This window comes from Amyelois transitella, chromosome 7 (genome assembly GCF_032362555.1).
Source record: "Amyelois transitella isolate CPQ chromosome 7, ilAmyTran1.1, whole genome shotgun sequence".
NCBI lineage: Eukaryota > Metazoa > Arthropoda > Insecta > Lepidoptera > Pyralidae > Amyelois > Amyelois transitella.
This window is the reverse complement of record NC_083510.1, coordinates 11,434,785-11,453,981: the sequence shown is the minus strand read 5'-3', so window position 1 is coordinate 11,453,981 and position 19,197 is coordinate 11,434,785. Positions and strand designations below refer to the sequence as shown.

General features: G+C 36.7%; 1 protein-coding gene across 1 annotated transcript in view; it reads left to right on the top strand.

The window, feature by feature from the left end:
• LOC106130215 (afadin) overlaps positions 1-19,197 on the top strand; it is a 129,146-nt gene that overhangs the window by 74,210 nt on the left and 35,739 nt on the right. Inside the window, 2 exon segments of the mRNA XM_060944919.1 lie at positions 14,449-14,633; positions 15,776-15,943. Of these exon segments, the coding sequence (XP_060800902.1) occupies positions 14,449-14,633; positions 15,776-15,943 (353 nt within the window).

Below are 19,197 nucleotides of genomic sequence, written 5' to 3'. Positions count from 1 at the left end.
AATGAAACTGGTATTTGTGGTTATGAAATTCAATATAGGTATATTTGCACTGATTATCACAATTATTGGTTAGATAAAATGAACTAAGACAGTATTTAATTCTTAAAAACATGCACTCATTAAACTTGTTTTGTTTAGATGTCAAAAAAAATTCGAATTTTTTTCACTAGCATTCCATCAAATAAAAAATAAAGTATTGTTTTTATAACTGGCCAGCACTTGGCTAGCAACAAACAAATAGTAACACAAAGAGGTTGAATGTTTGAAAATGAAATTCATAGAAGTTTGAACAGATAGTTAGTAGTTATATACGGTTCGCATCACACATTGGTGCGCATTTACACAGGTCTGCTACACCCTCCTCATTTTTTCCTTCACCAGTTTATAGAAAACCTAACAACTAAACAACCTCACACGACACGTATACCTCGCACATCTCTGATGGAAACGCAGCTTTAAGGTTACCTCGGACTCGGTCGGGTCACGTCATAAAACCAGGAACATTCCCTATTCTTACCTGGTGTTTATCGGTAAAGTTCTCTTGTGTTCAGTGAAGTTTGTTTCCGGAAATGTCTTTTTTGATACACACTGGCATTTATATGGCAATTTACTATACCTTACGGAGTATTCAGAGCCAAAATGTACATATAAGTTTTAAATATCACGTTCAGCCTTTCGCTTATTTTACTCCTATAGTCTGCTTGGGAAGAAAACCTAGCATACTTACACTGTTTTGGTGTCATTTCATACTTACACATATCACGGCTCTTCGGGGTAGATAGAGTCAAAAGTCAAGGCTCAAAGGCAACCTTCAATCAGATCAAGTAATGTGAATGGTCTCATTCATACAATTTATAGTATATAAATTGTAAATACGAGTATTTAGTGTATGTAGTATATAAATTTTACGAATAAAGACAAATAAGTTTTGAACTCTTGCTCTGCGTGCTAAGTTTGGAGCACCTAACTTAAACGGAGGCAGCAGGTAGAATTTTCTACAAAGTAATTATATATCAATTACGCCCCTGTCCCTTTCGATTTTGTGTTTAAGTGTTTTATAAATATCGATTTAGCATTGCCCTTTCAAGAAATGAAATTTACATTTGTCATCAGCAACCAAGTTTTGGTAATTCGATACCCGCTCAGATGGTTATTTTCCGATCAACCTGAATCTTGGAAGTTTTTATGAAAATTTCTAAACGATGACTAGTTTTTCCCCGCAAGTTCCGCTAACGTATCGTAATAACTGTCGTAGTTACAGTATCGTTTCAGGCAACAAAGAAATATCCTTCCCTGGCCTTTAATGTTAATTTGTTAAAATTACTGTATCATTTATTTCCAGCGGCCTACTTACTATTATACTAAGAGACACCTACGTTGGCCTGATAGGGATTTTATTGTCTGAATAGGTCAAGTTGTACTTCTCGACCTTTCGCGTTTAATTACAAATTGAAGGTATTAATGTCTGCAAACCTACGCAAATGACGACTCATAAGTCTGAAGAAACTCAGCTCCAGACTTATTTTATTCCATAAAATTCAATTCATAAAACGATTGACTTATTGGTTAAAGAAAATTTTAATAATACAAAATCAACTAGCCGTCCCGGCAAACGTTGTTTTGCCATATAAATAATTTTTAAATAATTTCTAGTTAAAAAAAACCTTCCAATGACAAATATATCCTTCAAATACAGATATTTTTAATCCCTCCTTTTAACTAGGGAGTCAAAATTTGCATTCGTCGCATCACGCTGTTTACATAATAGCGTGCCGCAGCGCATTCACTAGATTCCCGACTGACATTCAGCTGCACCCATCTCGTTCTAAACCGTGACACTCGACCTTGCCATTGTTGGTTTACAATCTATTAGACAGACATACATACATTACACAATATAATAATAACGTTAACATAACGTTGGGCCCGCTGAGAGAAATTTCGTTAAGAGACGAGAAGTGCTATTTTACAAAGTTGCTTCTTAGACTAAGTTCTAGTTGTATTTTTTTTTACTTGCTTGATGTACATAAATATATAAATAAAAATAATCAGGAGGTGCTTCAAATGGGGGCCAAAAATTGTAGGGAGGTACCCATACACATACATACATATAATCACGTCTATATCCCTTGATTAGTCTTGAAAATCTACCCCAGATTAGTCTTGAAAAGACTAAAACGCCTTGCGAACTTTATGATAAAATTGAGATTCAAATAGTAACTATGTTGCTAGCTCATCGCCTACAAGAGGAATCTCATGTTTATAAGTCTATCCTTAAGTTGCCTTTTACGATATCCATGGGAAAGATATGGAGTGGTTCTTTTCCGAAGTGCCGGAAACCACACGGTACCCGGCACTAATGGAATATGCACATTCATCTAGTCCAGCTTATACCATGATCCAATATGGTAATGTTTCCCTGCAAATGATCTGTATTCATTACGACAGCTTGTTATTCTCAGCTTTTAAACTGTGATTAAATATAAAATCCAATTCCTGGGACGAAAAACCCTGTAAAGTGAACAAATTTGCCATATTTTCATCTCGTTACCTTTCCATTATCATCTTGAATAACGCCTCGTTACAAAAAAAAATTAAACGAAATAAAATTATGTAATTTTTTCTTGACGAAAAATGAATGCGCATTTATTTGTTATAGGTATAACTTTTTGCTTTGGATTAATTTTTATTGTTTGTTATTTTAAAAGATCTTCGATCTGTAAAACTACAATTCTGCTTTATTTCCGTTCCTCTGGGAATTTCGAGAAATCATCTCTGAGTGTACCACCCGACCACACAAGGAACCTACATGCCAAATTTAAACTCGTTATACCTAGAGCTTTGTACGTTTAAATGTGTTAGTTTATTAGTGTCCTCTTTTATAATATTTATATGTTTTGTCATACATACATACACGTTATCACGTCTATATCCCTTGCAGGGTAAACAGCAATAACAGTCTTGAAAAGACCAAAAGGCCACGTTCAGCTGTATAATGCTTTATAATGGAATTGAGATACGTTTTATCAATATAAACTATCTTTTTAAACTACAAAACTTTTTAAAAATTTACTAGTTCAAAATTCAAATTCAAACTTTTATTTTTTTAATATGAGTACAACAAGGTCTGTTCATCTTCTATGTAGGTTACCCAGTATTTAAATATGAAGTGAACCGCTCTTCAACGGCGTCGCTTTTACGCGGAGAAAAATATTTTTATATCGCGACCTTTTTGAGATGAGTTTTCCCATTTGTCGCGACGTGACGGTCCGGGAGCCCGGACGTATCACGTCGTGAGTAATGTGGAGTGGCGTTCGGGACTGTGGCGGGCGGGTCGCGTCTCGCCACGGACAATGACCGTTTGGGGGCTATGAAGAGATAGTATTTCCATTGATATCGTTTTACATGTCGGATGTGTTTATGTGACGTGATCAAATCGCGTATGGCAATTTTGTTTTTTTTTTGTTACTACCAACGCTTAAAGATTTCATTTTGAATGTTGAATATTTGGCTTCTTATTGCACCACCTTCCTTACGACGTGCTAATAAAAGTTCCAATATTACTTGTATCCTGTAACCTTGTACGATGAGACCAGATAAGACCACCTTGGCATTATAAATAAAGTGCTAAAACAACAAAGAGCATTATAGAAACAACCAGCCGTATATATAAACTTCTGAACTGGCTACAACTAAAGAAATTTGTACCCTTATTTATATTTATCGGTACGCGTCAACGAAAGAAAACAAACTTGAAAATTTGTACATTCTGAACACAAATATTTGTAACTGAATTTATAATTAAACATGACAAGTATTTGGTTGTTATCTTCGAGTAAATCGTGTTACAACAGCAACAGGTATGTTTGTCGAGCTGTCTGTCTGTACAGGTATATTGGTGTGCGTTAGGTCACGCAACGCGTCAGACACGCGACGTAGCGGGCGCGGCCCTACGCTGCTACGCACGGTGGACGTCGTAGCAGATAGCGCGTAGCCGTTGGCTAGCGATGACTTTTTGGACTGTAGCATAGTTTTGGAATGGCTTTAAGAATGATGGAATGTGTAAAGTTATATTTACGAGCTGAAATTGACTGTGAATCTATATTAATTTCAACTGTTGGGAAGGTTCTATTAAAAACTCAATCCTATTTATGACTTTCGTATAGTCAAAGTGCCGCCGGTCCAATTTTTATATTCTTTTCATCTCATCATCTTCATTAATATTTAAAGGCGATAGCGTTGGCAACAAAAGATCTAAGACATTCAGGTAGACAGGTGTTTTACACAGCGAATTTTAACGTTTTTCTTGAACTAAATTATATCCTTTGTTCTTTCGAAGTAATAAAACGAAATGAACAATGATATCCTTGGACCAGTCAAAATATTTCAGCATATTTTAATATTAAAATGGTAAGCTCCTTTGCTGAGCTGTTTCTTAACCTTGACAGGATATTCTAAGCACGAATATTCCTGCATACATAACCGGGGATCGTGATATATATTTTGAAAGGATACTCTTTTTGCGTTCAAAGAGAATTACTTAGTATGAATGAAAGTCATGAAAGCGAGGCGAGGTTCCCTTCGTCTGATAGGTATTATCCGTGTTACAGGTGGAATGAATAATGTTCATCCTGTTATTGTAACAAGATCAAAGCGCCTCAAACGGCATAAAGTTGAAGATCCCATAGATAATCATGTTACTGTCGGCTTTGTTGCGTTAGGTAAAAACAAAACATAGAAAGTTAAAGGGTAAATTAATATTTTGTATTCTGAAATAGTCTCACGTTATTTAGATATTCCGCCCACACAAATTTAGTCCACTCCTTGTCAACTGGTAATTAAGTATTACCTACGGTATTCTTAAAAACATGTATTTTATTGCACACATCAATATAAAATCCTGTTAAACGGGCAATATTTTTATATATGTCTGCTCGTGTTTTTAAGAACTAAACGTCCGGAAAAATAAGTTTTTTAAATATTTTCATATCTAAAATCTTTCCCTCTAAGAAGGTTGCTAAGCTACGATAATTGTTGTTTTTCTCATGTCATTTGATTCGGTCACCCAGGTACTACAATTAAGATACTAAAGGAAACCTGTACACAACTGATTGTTGCCTCAATAAAGAAATAAATAATACGCTTGCTTACTATCCGGCAAGTTCGCTCCTATTTTTATGTACAGTAGTCACACCCAAAGCCGGGGCGGGTAAATAAATAAGAATCTAGTTTACGGCGCGCGTCGATAACAAAATGGGTACCGGCATTGCATACTCGGCTGTCTGGGGGTAATACATGGTAATACCTCGCGTGTTTTATGACGTCGATCGCGTACCGGTCAGTGGTGCCAACCCCGCCGTGGAGAAAAAAACTGTAGATCAGCTTTTGACTTCAGAAATATGTAAGGCGTCTTTTGAAAATTGTACCAACGTTTCTCGAGACGTTGAAGTCCGTTTTTTGTGGGTTCCTCGACGGAATGAGTTTTTGGTTTTTTTCGTCTCTATCAATCTAATCCATGAAATTCATCTAACCGGCATTTGTTTTTTTTTTGAGTAATAGTACAATTAAGAAAAAAAAAATATTTCGTATTATCGTCAATTCTATAAAATGAATGAGCATTTTTTTAAGAAATATTAAAAAAATAAAACTGTTTATTTGAATTAAACTGACAACGAAAAACACATTAAAACAAATGTAGATCTACATTTAAAACCGAGGTGTTGGCCACACCGGTGCCGGTACTCAGTAGCAATTAGGCCGTCAAATCGAGCCAACGTCGGCGATGGCACCAGTATGATGTTCAACAGATCCTTCAGCTCACGACTCCGCAACCACCAGAAGGAGGTCTTGCTTGGTAATGTTACAGGTTTTTTTTTAAATTTTTTATCATACATATTTCATTCTGAGTTATTTTTTTTTATTTGAATGTGGAACGATGTAGTCTTTGACTACTCATTCGGGAAAGACGTGTGATTTTTTGTATTGTTTCTTTACGATAAGTTTATGTACTGTACGTAAAGTCACCACGTGCCCTAACGGAAGACCAGCGTTGGCTGTTTACATCCACGTGTTTTACCTTTTCAAGATCACCATATATGTACCTTCTTTATATTATTATTTCTTTTTCTAAATACTTTAGTTTTATTTTTTCCCTATGTATCAATTACGGTGTTTTATGAATAAATACATGTTTTTACTTTTACAATTTAATTACGAGTGGAATCGAGCGACGTACCACATCGGTTGAAGGTCAATGCTGTACGGCTGTCCTACTTGCGTTAAGGGCTTGTCACTGAAAGCACGTGTTTTGTTTCCATCGATAGTTGGTGTTTTGTTTACGAGTTACGGTTCGTGTTTTGTTTTCGTTGTAAGCGTCGGATGTCGCACCTTTTGCACGACCATAATATTATAGTAAGGTTGTTGAAGGAATGGCCGGAGAGTTTAGGTAGGTGTTGTGGTGTTATCTATTATAAGTTTTTCGAATTTATTCGTTATAAACGAATAAATGTATAACGAATAATAGTATGGAAATATATTTTAATTCAAAAATTAGAAAATTGTGAAGTTGACGTTATTGAATAAAATTCTGCAGTGCAGTTTGTAACCGATTCTTCTGCACTGAAGCTTTTGGAAGCGGCAGTTATCTTAGTTTTAAGTAATTTATTTGACGTCAACCAATGTTGTGAAACAAAAGACCTGACAATAATTAAGCGATAATGAATAAAACATTGAATTAAAAAAAAATTGTAATTAAGCAGAACCCCGGGGCAAGCTAAATACATTAATACTGCGCTATTCTAAAAGCTTAATTATGTGGTCGTCGAACTAAAGCTTCGAGCTTTCAAAGCTATGACGGATGGCGAAACGGCCGGATAAGCTATTGGCAGCTTTCCGCGCGAGCTTTCGACTCGTTTGATTGATACTAATTGCAGTTCCCCTGATAAGATGTATCACTGTATGATGAAGATTTATTAACGCAAGATTCGTTTGTAATGTTTAGCTTTTGCCCGTAGCGTCGCCGGCGTGTTAATTAAATTTATTTTATTCGCGATGACGTGGGCATTTCCAGTTTAAAAATGACTTGGTATGATCTCTAGTACGTTATTATATTCTTTATAAAAATATATAGATAGAACCAATTGTTAAGTCTTCAAAGCGTGACAGACGGATAGAGGTAAAATATGGCACTTTTATTATTATTATTAACTTATTTGTGGAAAAACAATTTTATTTTAAAGAAAAAAAAACAATCAATTAAAAAAGGTGAACGCGAATGTGACTAAAATTCGTATCAAATGATCTTGTTCTGAGTAGCAAGTGTTCCAGAGTCCTTTGAAATAAGATACTTGGATATGAGTATTTACCAAATTGTGTATCAATAAAAAATTCTTTAAATTAGAGCCTTTTTTTGTAACAAATCAACTCAAAAACCGTTTTTGGCAAATAAATAACCTAGATCTTCAGAAGAAATATATTCCTAGCAAATTCCACAATCTTGATTTTATAGAAAAATCTTAAAAAGTCTCGTAGATTCCTACTTTTATAAGATCTGACAGAAACATAAAACTACACCTTCATGTGTAGGTGGTTCGATAAAAATATAAATTTACCAAAAAAAAAAGACATTCTAAAAGAGCCTATCGCATAACCACGTGAATTAGTTTAAGTGCACCTTCATTGTGTTGTGAGCTGACTGCCAGATAGGATTCGTGTTTACTCGGCCGCGTAAAGGTCTATCCTACACATCAGTGCCGTGTCAGGGACCTGGCTCGTCCGGAGCCGAGCATATCAGTTATGAGTACGAATGGATAGAAGGAAGTATGTATGTATGCTCGTGACAAGTTGAAAGATGTAGTCTCTGATTACCCCTGCAAAAAGCCTGACTTTATGTATGTATATAATATATAATTTTGGAGTGGTTTGACTTTAATTTTGAAGTGGTTTAAGAAATAGAATAAGACCGAAAAGGAAATAAGATAGCGTGTAGTAAAAAAACATATTGTAACTTAAAATATTGTGCCGACCCCACGCCAAGAGTGGGAAGAGGTAACCACGATGATGATGATGAGATGACCTTAAAACGTACAATGCGACACAGCTGTTCAAGTGCTCGGCAGAATGGCAAAATCAATAAATAGCATGCAACGGCATCAAGTATTGATGGCCATAGCCGACTTATAATAACAAGCGCTGACCGTTTCTGTTTTATACAAATTCCAAGTTAATTTTAGCACTGTGAGGTTCCAACAAAACTTTGAGGTTAATTTTAGTTTTTTGATACGACGATGACCGATTTTGATTATTATTTATGAGAGCGAGTTATATATCTGTTACTTGCAGTGGACGCTAGCCTCAAGGGGGTTTAGTGCTTAGGTAGTTGGTGGCTTGTAGATTTGTGTCAAATACTAATATGTTAAATGTAACTTAAATTAAATTATTGAAACTCTCTATCGTTGAGCCAAGCTGCTGAGCGTGGCATTCAGCCTTTTGATGGCTCCGTTTACCCCGCAAGGGATACGACGTGATTTCATGATATGATAAAATGACGTGGAAAAAGTGCCTGAGTAGACAAACAATATTTATTTTGATTATGTTTCGTTGCATTAGTAAAGCACACAGAAAGATCATATTTTTAATAGGGATGAATTGTCCTATTTTGAAACTCAGTATTTTTGACAGGCGCGAAATTTCGAGAAGATAAATCTGTTCAGTTAAAAACAAAGATTTGCATCAAATATTTAATCTTAGAGTTTTTTTTTAATTAAGGATAAAATATAGTGGAAATCATCGTTGAGTATGTATCTAATATACAAAACAACTTGGTAAACTAAATTTTACAAAATGTATGTTATTTGGCCTTATTAAGTGTTAAACCGACCAAATTTATCTTATCATCTGTTGATGACGTTTAGCTCATGCTCGGTCAGTTAATTTTAGCGATAATCAGAATCTGTGGATTATAGTGGGTTTTCTGACATTTCATTGCAAAATAACATAATGATTTCCGAATCTAAATCCGCCCAGTTTCATAAAAGTCAAAATTTGAACTGGCGTTATCCGTGGCGCAGTTCCACACAATGTTGTTTGTTGACAATGTGCATTCGTCCAAGATTTACGATTTTAAGATATTCATATTTGAAAATTGTCGTACGGTGCAAAATGCTGCAGTGTAGTTTGTTCCGCCGCTTCTTCTACACATGCGCTTTGGAAACGGTAGTAGATATAATTCGATTTAAGTGATGTGATGTCAATAAGTGATACCTTGTATCTAATTTGGAAAGTAAATCTATTCTGTATTGTCACTTTGCAGGTACACATAAAGCGTCATTGGTCCAATTCGCATTTGGTCCAAATATCTTCTATGCGATCGCTCTTATTAGTCGATTAGTCCAATCCGCGACTTTTAATATTTTGACGAATACAAAAGGGTCATTACATACATACATACATATGGTCACGTCTATATCCCTTGCGGGGCAAACAGTCTTGAAAAGACTGAATGGCCACGTTCAGCTATTTGGCTTAATAGAGTTGAGATTCAAATAGAGATGTTGCTAGCCCATCGCCTAAAAAATAATCCCAAGTTTGTAAGTCTATCCCTTAGTCGCCTTTTACGACATCCATGGGAAAGAGATGGACGGCACGGCAAAGGGTCATTATTATTTACTTTTACAATCTGCGTAGGAAGAGAATTATCTAGAACTATTTCTCAACTTTAAGATTCCGTATAAATATTAAATGTTAACGTTGTTTTCGTTTGCCGAATCGATTTCTAAGGCTGTTGATGATGGATCGCGTGTGTCCGCTTGATGAATTATTGTTTGTCGAGAAAATTAACGTCGCTCATTTAAGAAGGCACAAGGTTCATGTCTCATATTTCTGTGTAGGCAGTTTAATTAGTAAGTAGTCAATTATGATTAACTTGGCGTAGTAACAGGCTTTTCAGGATGTTAAAGTTTGTTTTTTTTTTTTATGATAAAGAAACACTTGTTTTATAGAAAACTTGAACACGGAATTGTAACCAAATCTAATTTTTAGGTTTAGGGTTTGTGAAGGTTAGATTGGTCTTACGACTTGTGATACAGACGTGAATTGTTAATGAAAATGGGTGCAGATAAGTTTTAGGGTTTTTTTGAGATATTTTGTCAAATAAATGCAGTTGCAAATGCAATTTTTTGTAAAATTAAACTGGAGTATGTCAACCCTTTAAATTAAAAATTCCGTTTCCGACAGAAACATATAGTCATAGTAAAAAATTCCACCATTTACAGAACATCAAATTCATATAAAATTATAGTGATTTGCGTTCTGTATGTAGTGTATATTTCGTAGCACGGTGTTAATTCAGCTACGAAAATCTGTAGCTTTCAGTTCATTAGCTACGAAAATTTGTAGCATACGGTTCGTTTGCTACAAAAAATTCTCGTAGCGCCCTTACTACTAGCTACGAGTACTATTGTACACTCATTTTTTATCTTAGTGTTGTTATTATTTTTAAAGTTTGGGATTAAATTTATTGACTCTTTTTCTGAGTATTACAAATTAGTTTGATTGCTAATCGATACTCTTACATACTGTTAGAAAACTTGCTCCTTCGCGTTAAAATCTGACTAACACAATCCAATAGTCACATGGCTTTTCTCCGGAGGTGAGGACGTAATCGGGACTAACGTAAAGAGATATTTGAATAGATTTCCAATGCTCGCATCGACAGCTAATCGCGTTCGCTCACTTGTGGAACCACAAAGTATGGAAATTATCGTCTCGGCCGAGACAGTGTGCAGTCATCTACGAAGATTCGTAGCCCGTAGCCTCGTAGCGGCGCTCGTAGCAAACTCGTAGCTCTGTTGGAGCGGCGCGACAATGTACACTAATGATGTTGACACTAGAGGCGCTCTCAGGAACCTCCCTCCCTCCCCCCCTGTTCTCCCCCTCTCCCCCTCACATGCCCTGAGAATGCTTTAAGTCTTGGTTAGATAAAGTTGTGGTAACCTGATGCAAGGTGGAATGAGACTTTTAAGCTACGTACGAATAGAAGATTTTGTGTAATTTTTAATTATTTTTTTTTTATTAATTTACACAAAAAATACAGTAGAATCTTTTAAGTACATAGTAGGAGGGTGCTACTTATTTCAAACAAAATCTGGTGAGAGGAGAGATGATGAAAGAGCAGACGGGAAGGTACAAAAATATATAAAAAAAATCTCAGATCTCGCAAATAAGTTATATATATATATACGGGACAAATTACACTGATTGAGTTAGCCTCGAAGTAAGTAGTTAATAAAAGTTTCAAAAGCTTTTGTTTCGAGTAATAAATCGGATTCAGTGATTAACCTGCATCATCTTATTATTAATGACTAGTAAGGTACTAAGAAGTAGTGGTACTAAAATGGACCAAGACTAACAGTCAAATGTTTATTTTAATCATCCCATCAGTAAAATAATAATGAGTTTATCTGAGAATCAATTTTGTTTAATGTGTTTGTTCCAAAGTTTGTCTTAGCGGTGGGCGTTCCATTTGCGAAATTCAGGTTTAATTATTGGAACATTTGTGAAGGTAGCTTAAGTATTAATTATTCAGTGTTATCGCTATTATTTCCATCACGTCAAAATAACTATGCATTGCTTGACATAATTCGCTCAGAAGTTCACCTTGTGCCTTAGAAGTAATGAAGTCTCTGGCTACCCATCCGGCAAAAAAGGAGTAATTTTTTTGACTATCACCACGTACTATTTGAGACCTCATCTTGCTTACCATCCCATATTTATTTTTGTTTTGAGTGTCGACTCGCACATTGTGCACACCCCCTTACAATTAACCAACTGCACTTAACCTCACACACCGCTAAATGTAGCACAAGAATGCCATATTGCATTAGCCTATTTAATTCACAGCCTTAAGAAGAGCACTCGAGCGGGCGTCGCGTCGAAATGTTGTTAATTCATAAATTTAACGGTTTAATGGACCAAGACAAAAAATTGAATATTTTAAACAAATAAAAAAAAAATTGCGATCTCTCTCATTATAGATTAGTAGATTTATACTTAAGTAAGTAACTTCTAAGTATAAGTAATTTCTAATTAAAGTTTTCCGACAAATTGTTACAACAAGAAGCCTGAATCTGTTTTGAAGTCTGTTAAAATTTGACATAATGAAATAGGGTCAAAGAGAGATTTACATACAGCAAAGTTCCTACTTAACCTCATACAATACCGCACAAGAATGCCAAATCGCGTTAAACCATTTAAGGCCCTGTCTTAAAGTAACCACATTACACAAGAAGCTTTTCATTTCACTTGGCAAGTTAAAGTGCTCGCAGAAGTTTTACCTTGTGGAAGTTTGCGCCTTAATTTTGCGCATTAACTCGGCCGTCGCTACGCTCAGTAAATATTTCAATTACAACGAACGGATTTGTACAGGCTTTTGTCATACATATTTACTTTATTTACGTTGCTGTGTAATAAAATTTAATTGTTCTTCTAAAACATTAAAAGAGGGTTTCCTTGATTCGATTTTGTCTAACTGTGGTCCAGGCGTTTTGAAAATAATCTTAACGATTAAACAACTTGATGTAGTAAGAAACTAGTGGAAATATAAAAACTGGCTGACTGCCACAACACACATACGAAACTTTCGGTCCTAGATCGCTGAACTTTGGTATTAACGTTCCTTGGCGAGTGTAGTATTTCAGTTAAACGACTCTTAATGCATTAAGAAAGGTTTCATTGATATACTTAGAAAATTAAAACAAAAGCTCACAAATATAAATGAACGCTTAAATTCTATTGTTATTTTTTATCTCATTAAAATTAATAGTAAAACCGTTTTCGCAAACAGAATGTATTGCTGATTTAACAATGTCTGCTTATTATTGTCGGTGCGTAATTAAGCTGACGAGTGAAATTGTGCTCGCAGCCAATGTAATACTTTTCATTGTGATTGAGTTGGCTTTATTTATCTCTGTTTAAACGTATTCCGTTTCCATTTTCAGCCTGTGGTTAAAAGAATTCGGCGTTACTTTGGCTACTTTATACTAAGCGTCATAAAAATTATAAACTTCACAATTTAATATAATTCCGTTTATGAATAACAATAATTTTATTTAATTAAGGTGCAATTACTCGCAGTGGGTAACAAATGTATGAAGAATTTTTAAGACCAATGTAGCGCATTGGCAACGCACACAAAAAAGCTAAACGGGTGATCTATATTTAAAAAAACAACACAATTGTTACAAATCAATGTATAACTAAACTAGAGGTCGCCTGCGATTTCGTCCTCATAGAAATCCTATCAATCCCGCGGGAACTCTGGGATAAAAAGTAGCCTATATGTTATTCTGGGTCTTCAGCTACCCACATACCAAATTTCATCGTAATCGGTTCAGTAGTTTTTGCGTGCAAGAGTAACAAACATCCATACTGACATCCTGACATACAAACTCTCGCATTTATAATATTAGTAGGATTGTAAAGTTTTAATGTTTAAAAGAGCGAGTATTTTCTTTTAGAGAAAATCTCTATGTTGGCGGTGGGAACGGTGTCTAAACTATTGCTATGATAAAAATTAAAGAAATGGTTTTTATTGAATTTATTGATAAAACACAAAACTAAACGGCACTCGATTTGTTGGCGGCAAATTTGCTCTCCGCGTTTCCACATTGTTTGCAGGAAAAGTTGGGTGTGGCGTGTTTTGCCAACAAACACCTTTCAATTCCACTGCACCCCTAGTTTGCGTACCTAGATGTAGGTACTGTTCTGTTTCTCTTTAAAAAGGGTGATAATAAGAGATATATGTGCCGTCTGGTTCTCGGCACCAATAGCAAAAAGGAATAGGACCACTCCATTTCTTTACCATGGATGTCGTAAAAGGCGACATAGGGGATATACATATATATTAACTTGGGATTCTTCTTTTAGGCGACGGGCTACCAACCTGTCACTTTTAATCTCAATTCTATCAGTAAGCTGAACGAGGTCTATCAGAATTTTCAAAACTGTTGGCTCTGTCTACTCCGCAAGGTATATAGACGTGATTATATGCACATATATATGTGTATTTATTAAGCATGCATAGAGGTAGAGTGAAAAAATTTAACTTACCTTGTCTGAAATGCGTTAACGTTAAAACAAATATTGACCTTTTGATTTACAAGTAATGTTCAGTATTACTTCGGTTGTATCAATATGTCTTCATCCATTTCCGTTACTCTGCGTAAAATAAACATGTGAGGGCACATCTGACGGACACAGATGTACGGAAAACTTTTTCTTAGTTTTTGCTTCACCTTGAACTATTGTATATACGTAATCCTTGGTAAATCATGGCAAAGAGTTCTGTCTTATTATATATATTTAAGTATATTGCATTGCGTTACGCGTGTCTGAGTAAATGAAATGAAAAGTGTACCTCTTTCACAATTAAAGTTTTTTTTTGCCCACCAGGCTCCATCATGTTCCACGTGCGGCGGCGGCCGGCGGACTCTCAGCCGCGGCGGCGGAAGAAGAAGGCCGGCTCCAGCGTGTCTAGCGGAGGCCGACCAGGGAACGACCCAGCTCTCATTGAGGTCGCCCCCGACGGCTCGACCGTGGAGAATGGCCGACGACTACGCATTACAGATGTCGTCGAGGTAATGATGATATAGGGCTCATTGTACTACCTTGGGGAGGCACTGTAAAAGCTGGTTTAGCTTTTCGAGCGAGGACCGAACAGGGAACGACCCAGCTCTCATTGAGGTCGCTCCCGACGGCTCGACCGTGGAGAATGGCCGACGACTACGCATTACGGATGTCGTCGAGGTAATGAATAGTGGAGGGCTCATTTTACTACCTTGGGGAGGCACTGTAAAAGATGGTTTAGTTTTTCGAGCGAGGACCGACCAGGAAACGACCCCGCTCTCATTGAGGTCGCCCCCGACGGCTCCACCGTGGAGAATGGCCGCCGACTACGCATTACGGATGTCGTCGAGGTAATGAATAGTGGAGGGCTCATTTTACTACCTTGGGGAGGCACTGTAACAGCCGGTTTAGCTTTTCGAGCGAGGACTGACCAGGGAACGACCCAGCTCTCATTGAGGTCGCCCCCGACGGCTCGACCGTGGAGAATGGCCGCCGACTACGCATTACAGATATCGTCGAGGTAATGAATAATGTAGGGCTCATTGTACTACCTTGGGGAGGCTCTGAAAAATCTGGTGTATCACAGACGTTGTCGAGGTAATAATTGATAAATAGTTCAATGTACTACTTTGGGCCTAATTGTACTAAACATTTATAACCGTAAACATCTATATTCTGGCAAAGAATTTCTTCATTCTTGAAAGACTGATAGGCTACGTTCAGCTGTTTGGCTTAATGACAGAATTGAGATTCAAATAGTGACAGGTTGCTAGCCCACCATCGCCTTAAAGAAGAATCCCAAGTTTATAAGTCTATCCCTTAGTCTCCTTCTACGACGACCATGGGAACTAGATGAGTGGACCTATTCTTTTTCTATATTATTGATGCAAGGAACCACACGGTACTAATTTCGTAAAGGTTAATTCAATTCAGTCTCTCCACGGCTTAGATATTGTAACTAGCGACTGAATAGCTTCTTACAGAAAGGATTCGAGAAAATTTCATCCAATTTGTGATATGAATGTGTGTGTGTGAATGTGATAGCATTTTTTCTCATGAAGTCACGGAGCCTAATATGTAGAAGTTTACTTTCCATTCAAGGTCCCTTCAGTTACGTCGTAGAGATTCAATAGTAATTTTCCTCCCCTCCCAGGTGGGTTCAGGCAACGGGACAGCCCTCCAACTGTACGGGCCTTCGATCCAGCCGCGGCACTGCGTGGTGGCGCCCGCCGAGGGCGGAGGCTACTCCGTCACCCCGCTACACACAGACGCCCATGTCTACGTCAACGGGAGGAGAATCGTGCACTCGCAGCGGTTGCAGGTACTTAAAATTGATGCCAGGTCTTCTGAGGTTCGTCCCGCCGAAGACGGTGATGAGATCGAATGCAGGCTGCAGGTCATCAGCATTCCGCAAAACTTCATTGAAGCGGGATGTTTCCACTGTAATATAATCATAATTTCAGACGCATCATTTTAGCGTGTGGTTCCCGGCACCAATACAAAAAAGAATAGGACCACTCCATCTCTTTCCCATGGATGTCGTTAAAGGCGACTAAGGGATAGGCTAACAAACTTGGGATTCTTTTTTAGGCGATAGGCTAGCAACCTGCCCCTATTTGAATCTCAATTCTATCATTAAGCCAAACAGCTGAACGTGGCCTATCAGTCTTTTCAAGACTATTGGCTCTGTCTACCTCGCAAGCGATATAGACGTGACCATATGTATGTATGTATGTCATTTTCGCGTCTCGCCAATACTTTCTTGATCTTTTGGATTAAAAGTGCGATGTTTACTACAGATCTTCTCAAAATATTTCCATTTTGAATTATGATAAAAATGCATTATATACAGCGTCCTAAATCCTCACGACACAGATAGTAAAAACCTGACTTACCCAATTAAGGGTTAAAAGTGCATCCCAGGCTCCACAACCATATACAACCTCACATGTTACCCCACAGGTTACAACAACCTCTCTGGAAACTTTTTCCAGGAGTAAAAAGAAGACCATAGATACTATAAAGGTTACCTTTGAAGTACGAATGAGACAGTCCGGTTTCCTGCAGAGCAGAAAGGACACACTTCATTGCTTGCTGTAGCAATCGTTGAAAGCGACTAAAGAACTAAATTACTTAAAAATTAATAAAGTAATGATCACTGCTCTGTATTTTTCCTTCCCAATGTAAAACATTTATTAATTTGCTAACAAACATGTAAAATAAAAGTTGACTGTCCACCAGAATTGTTGGTAACTTGTTAGTACCTACTGAAAAAATAACGTTAAAAAAACAACACGCAGCGAAGTTTTTTGCTGTGTTGCCATCAAAGAATTTTCTGAAAATTATTTCTGTGAGAGCGAAATTCAATTTTTCGAGATGTTTAGTTTGATATGATCCCGTATATGGCTGTTATTTATATAGGTTACCTAATAATAAGATTTTTAAAGGTCAAGACATTAAAAGACAACTGAGTCAATTTTTATTATATTGTCACAAATGGTATTTGTGTCAATTTTAGGAAATATTCTCTTAAAGCTTGCTTACTTACTTATACCTACATACATATAGTCACGTCTTTATCCCTTTCGGGGTAGACAAAGCCAACAGTCAGTCCAAAAGCCTGATAGGACCACTCCATCTCTTTCCCATGAATGTCGTAAAAGGCGACTAAGGGATAGGCTTACAAACTCGGAATTCTTTTTTTAGGCGATGGACTAGCAACCTGTCGCTATTTGAATCTCAATTCTATCATTAAACCAAATAGCTGAGCGTGGCCTATCAGTCTTTTTAAGGAGGCTCTGTATACCCCACAAGGAATATAGACGTGACCATATGTACGTATGTAAAATAAAGAGATACTCAATAATTTGCGTCCTTCATAATTTTTATATTGACGCTTCTTAGAAATCGTCACGTTTTCGATCGTTCTGACGTGTCGATACGATCAAGCTATAAAACTCGAGATTAACATGGCGGAGACCAATAACTTTTTATTTTGTTTGAAATGTCCGTCATATAACGCATGTGTGTTGTTTATGACTGGGATTTCGTTTGCGATTTATGGATGATAAATATGTACGCTGAAGTGTCGACCTTTGGGTGTATAAAATCTCTTATGATATATATGTATTTATTTGATTTTTATTAAATGTCAACCAACGATATGTTAGCTTTCGTAACAGAGAAGCTTCTTCACGAATTTTTTAATGACTTGTAACACCAGAACAAATAGATTTTTTACTGGGATTAACGGCTTAGTATGCTGAAGCACAAAGTATCCTTTTTATTGGTCAATTGGCTGTCGTGTGGTTTCCGGCACCAATATAAAAAGTATAGGTACACTCCTTTTCTTTCCCATGGATGTAGTAAAAGGCGATTAAGAGATAGGCTTATAAACTTGGGTTTCTTCTCTAATGGCTAGCAATTTGTCGCTATTTGAATCTCAATTCTATCATTAAGCCAAACAGCTGAAAGTGACCTGTTGACGACTGTTCAACACTGTTGGCTCTGTCCACCCCGCAAGGGATATGGACGTGATTGTTGCTAAAATAACATTCGCCGATTTAAAACAACGCAGTTTCAATCCCGGGTGATTGTAACTTTGACCACTGTTACAGAGAATTACTCGTAATAACGCGTTGTAGCTATAACCCGTATAGTGATAATAACCGGGATAGGTAGTAATTTATTTGACGTCAACCAATGTTGTGAAACCAAAAGTTTTGACAATTATTAAGCGATATGAAGTAACCTATAATAATGAAAAAAAAAATTGTTTTTTTCTTTTGATTGAAGTGAGTCAAGTGCGTTACACATGCATATTTAATTCCCCGGCCGGTTTAAATTTACGCCGTCCCAGTTGCAATTCCTTTATCACGGCATCCCGCTCTAACAACTTTACCGACACTTCACTTTAAGTGATACAAATTAAAGTAGTTATAGATAGGTAACGAAATTATTTATTTTTACAATTTTATTTTGTGTTTTTCATATAAACTGTTTTTCTAAATCGAATTTAGAACGTCCAATTACCAATTTATATAAACTTAACTAGCTGTGCCCTTGACTTCGTTCGCGTGGAATAGTTGTTTTGGGCATCATTGAAGCCCTCAAGGATGGACAATTTTCCCCGTTTTTTTTCACATATTCCATTATTTCTTGCCTCCTTAAAGTTGCAGCGTGATGTTATAGGTATAGCCTTAAAGCCTTCCTCGATAAATGTTTATTCAACGCCAGGTCAAGGGTAACCTTATAGGCTTATAAACTTGGGATACTTTTAGGCGATATGGGCTAGCAACCTGTCACTATATAAATCTCAATTCTTTCACTAAGCGAAACAATTGAACGTGGCCTATCAGTCTCTTCAACACTGTTATATAACTTTATGTACGTGTATGTGGCAAAAGTCGTGATTTATATAGGCTTCATGTATATTATAGTCTGTTAACACATTTTCTCTCTGCGCGTATATTTCTATCTACTAGATTTTTGTTTAAAGCATGTGGAAATGCAAATGGACGCCTAATATTATATTTTTTTTACTAGCCTGTGACCCCGATTTTACGATTGAATAAA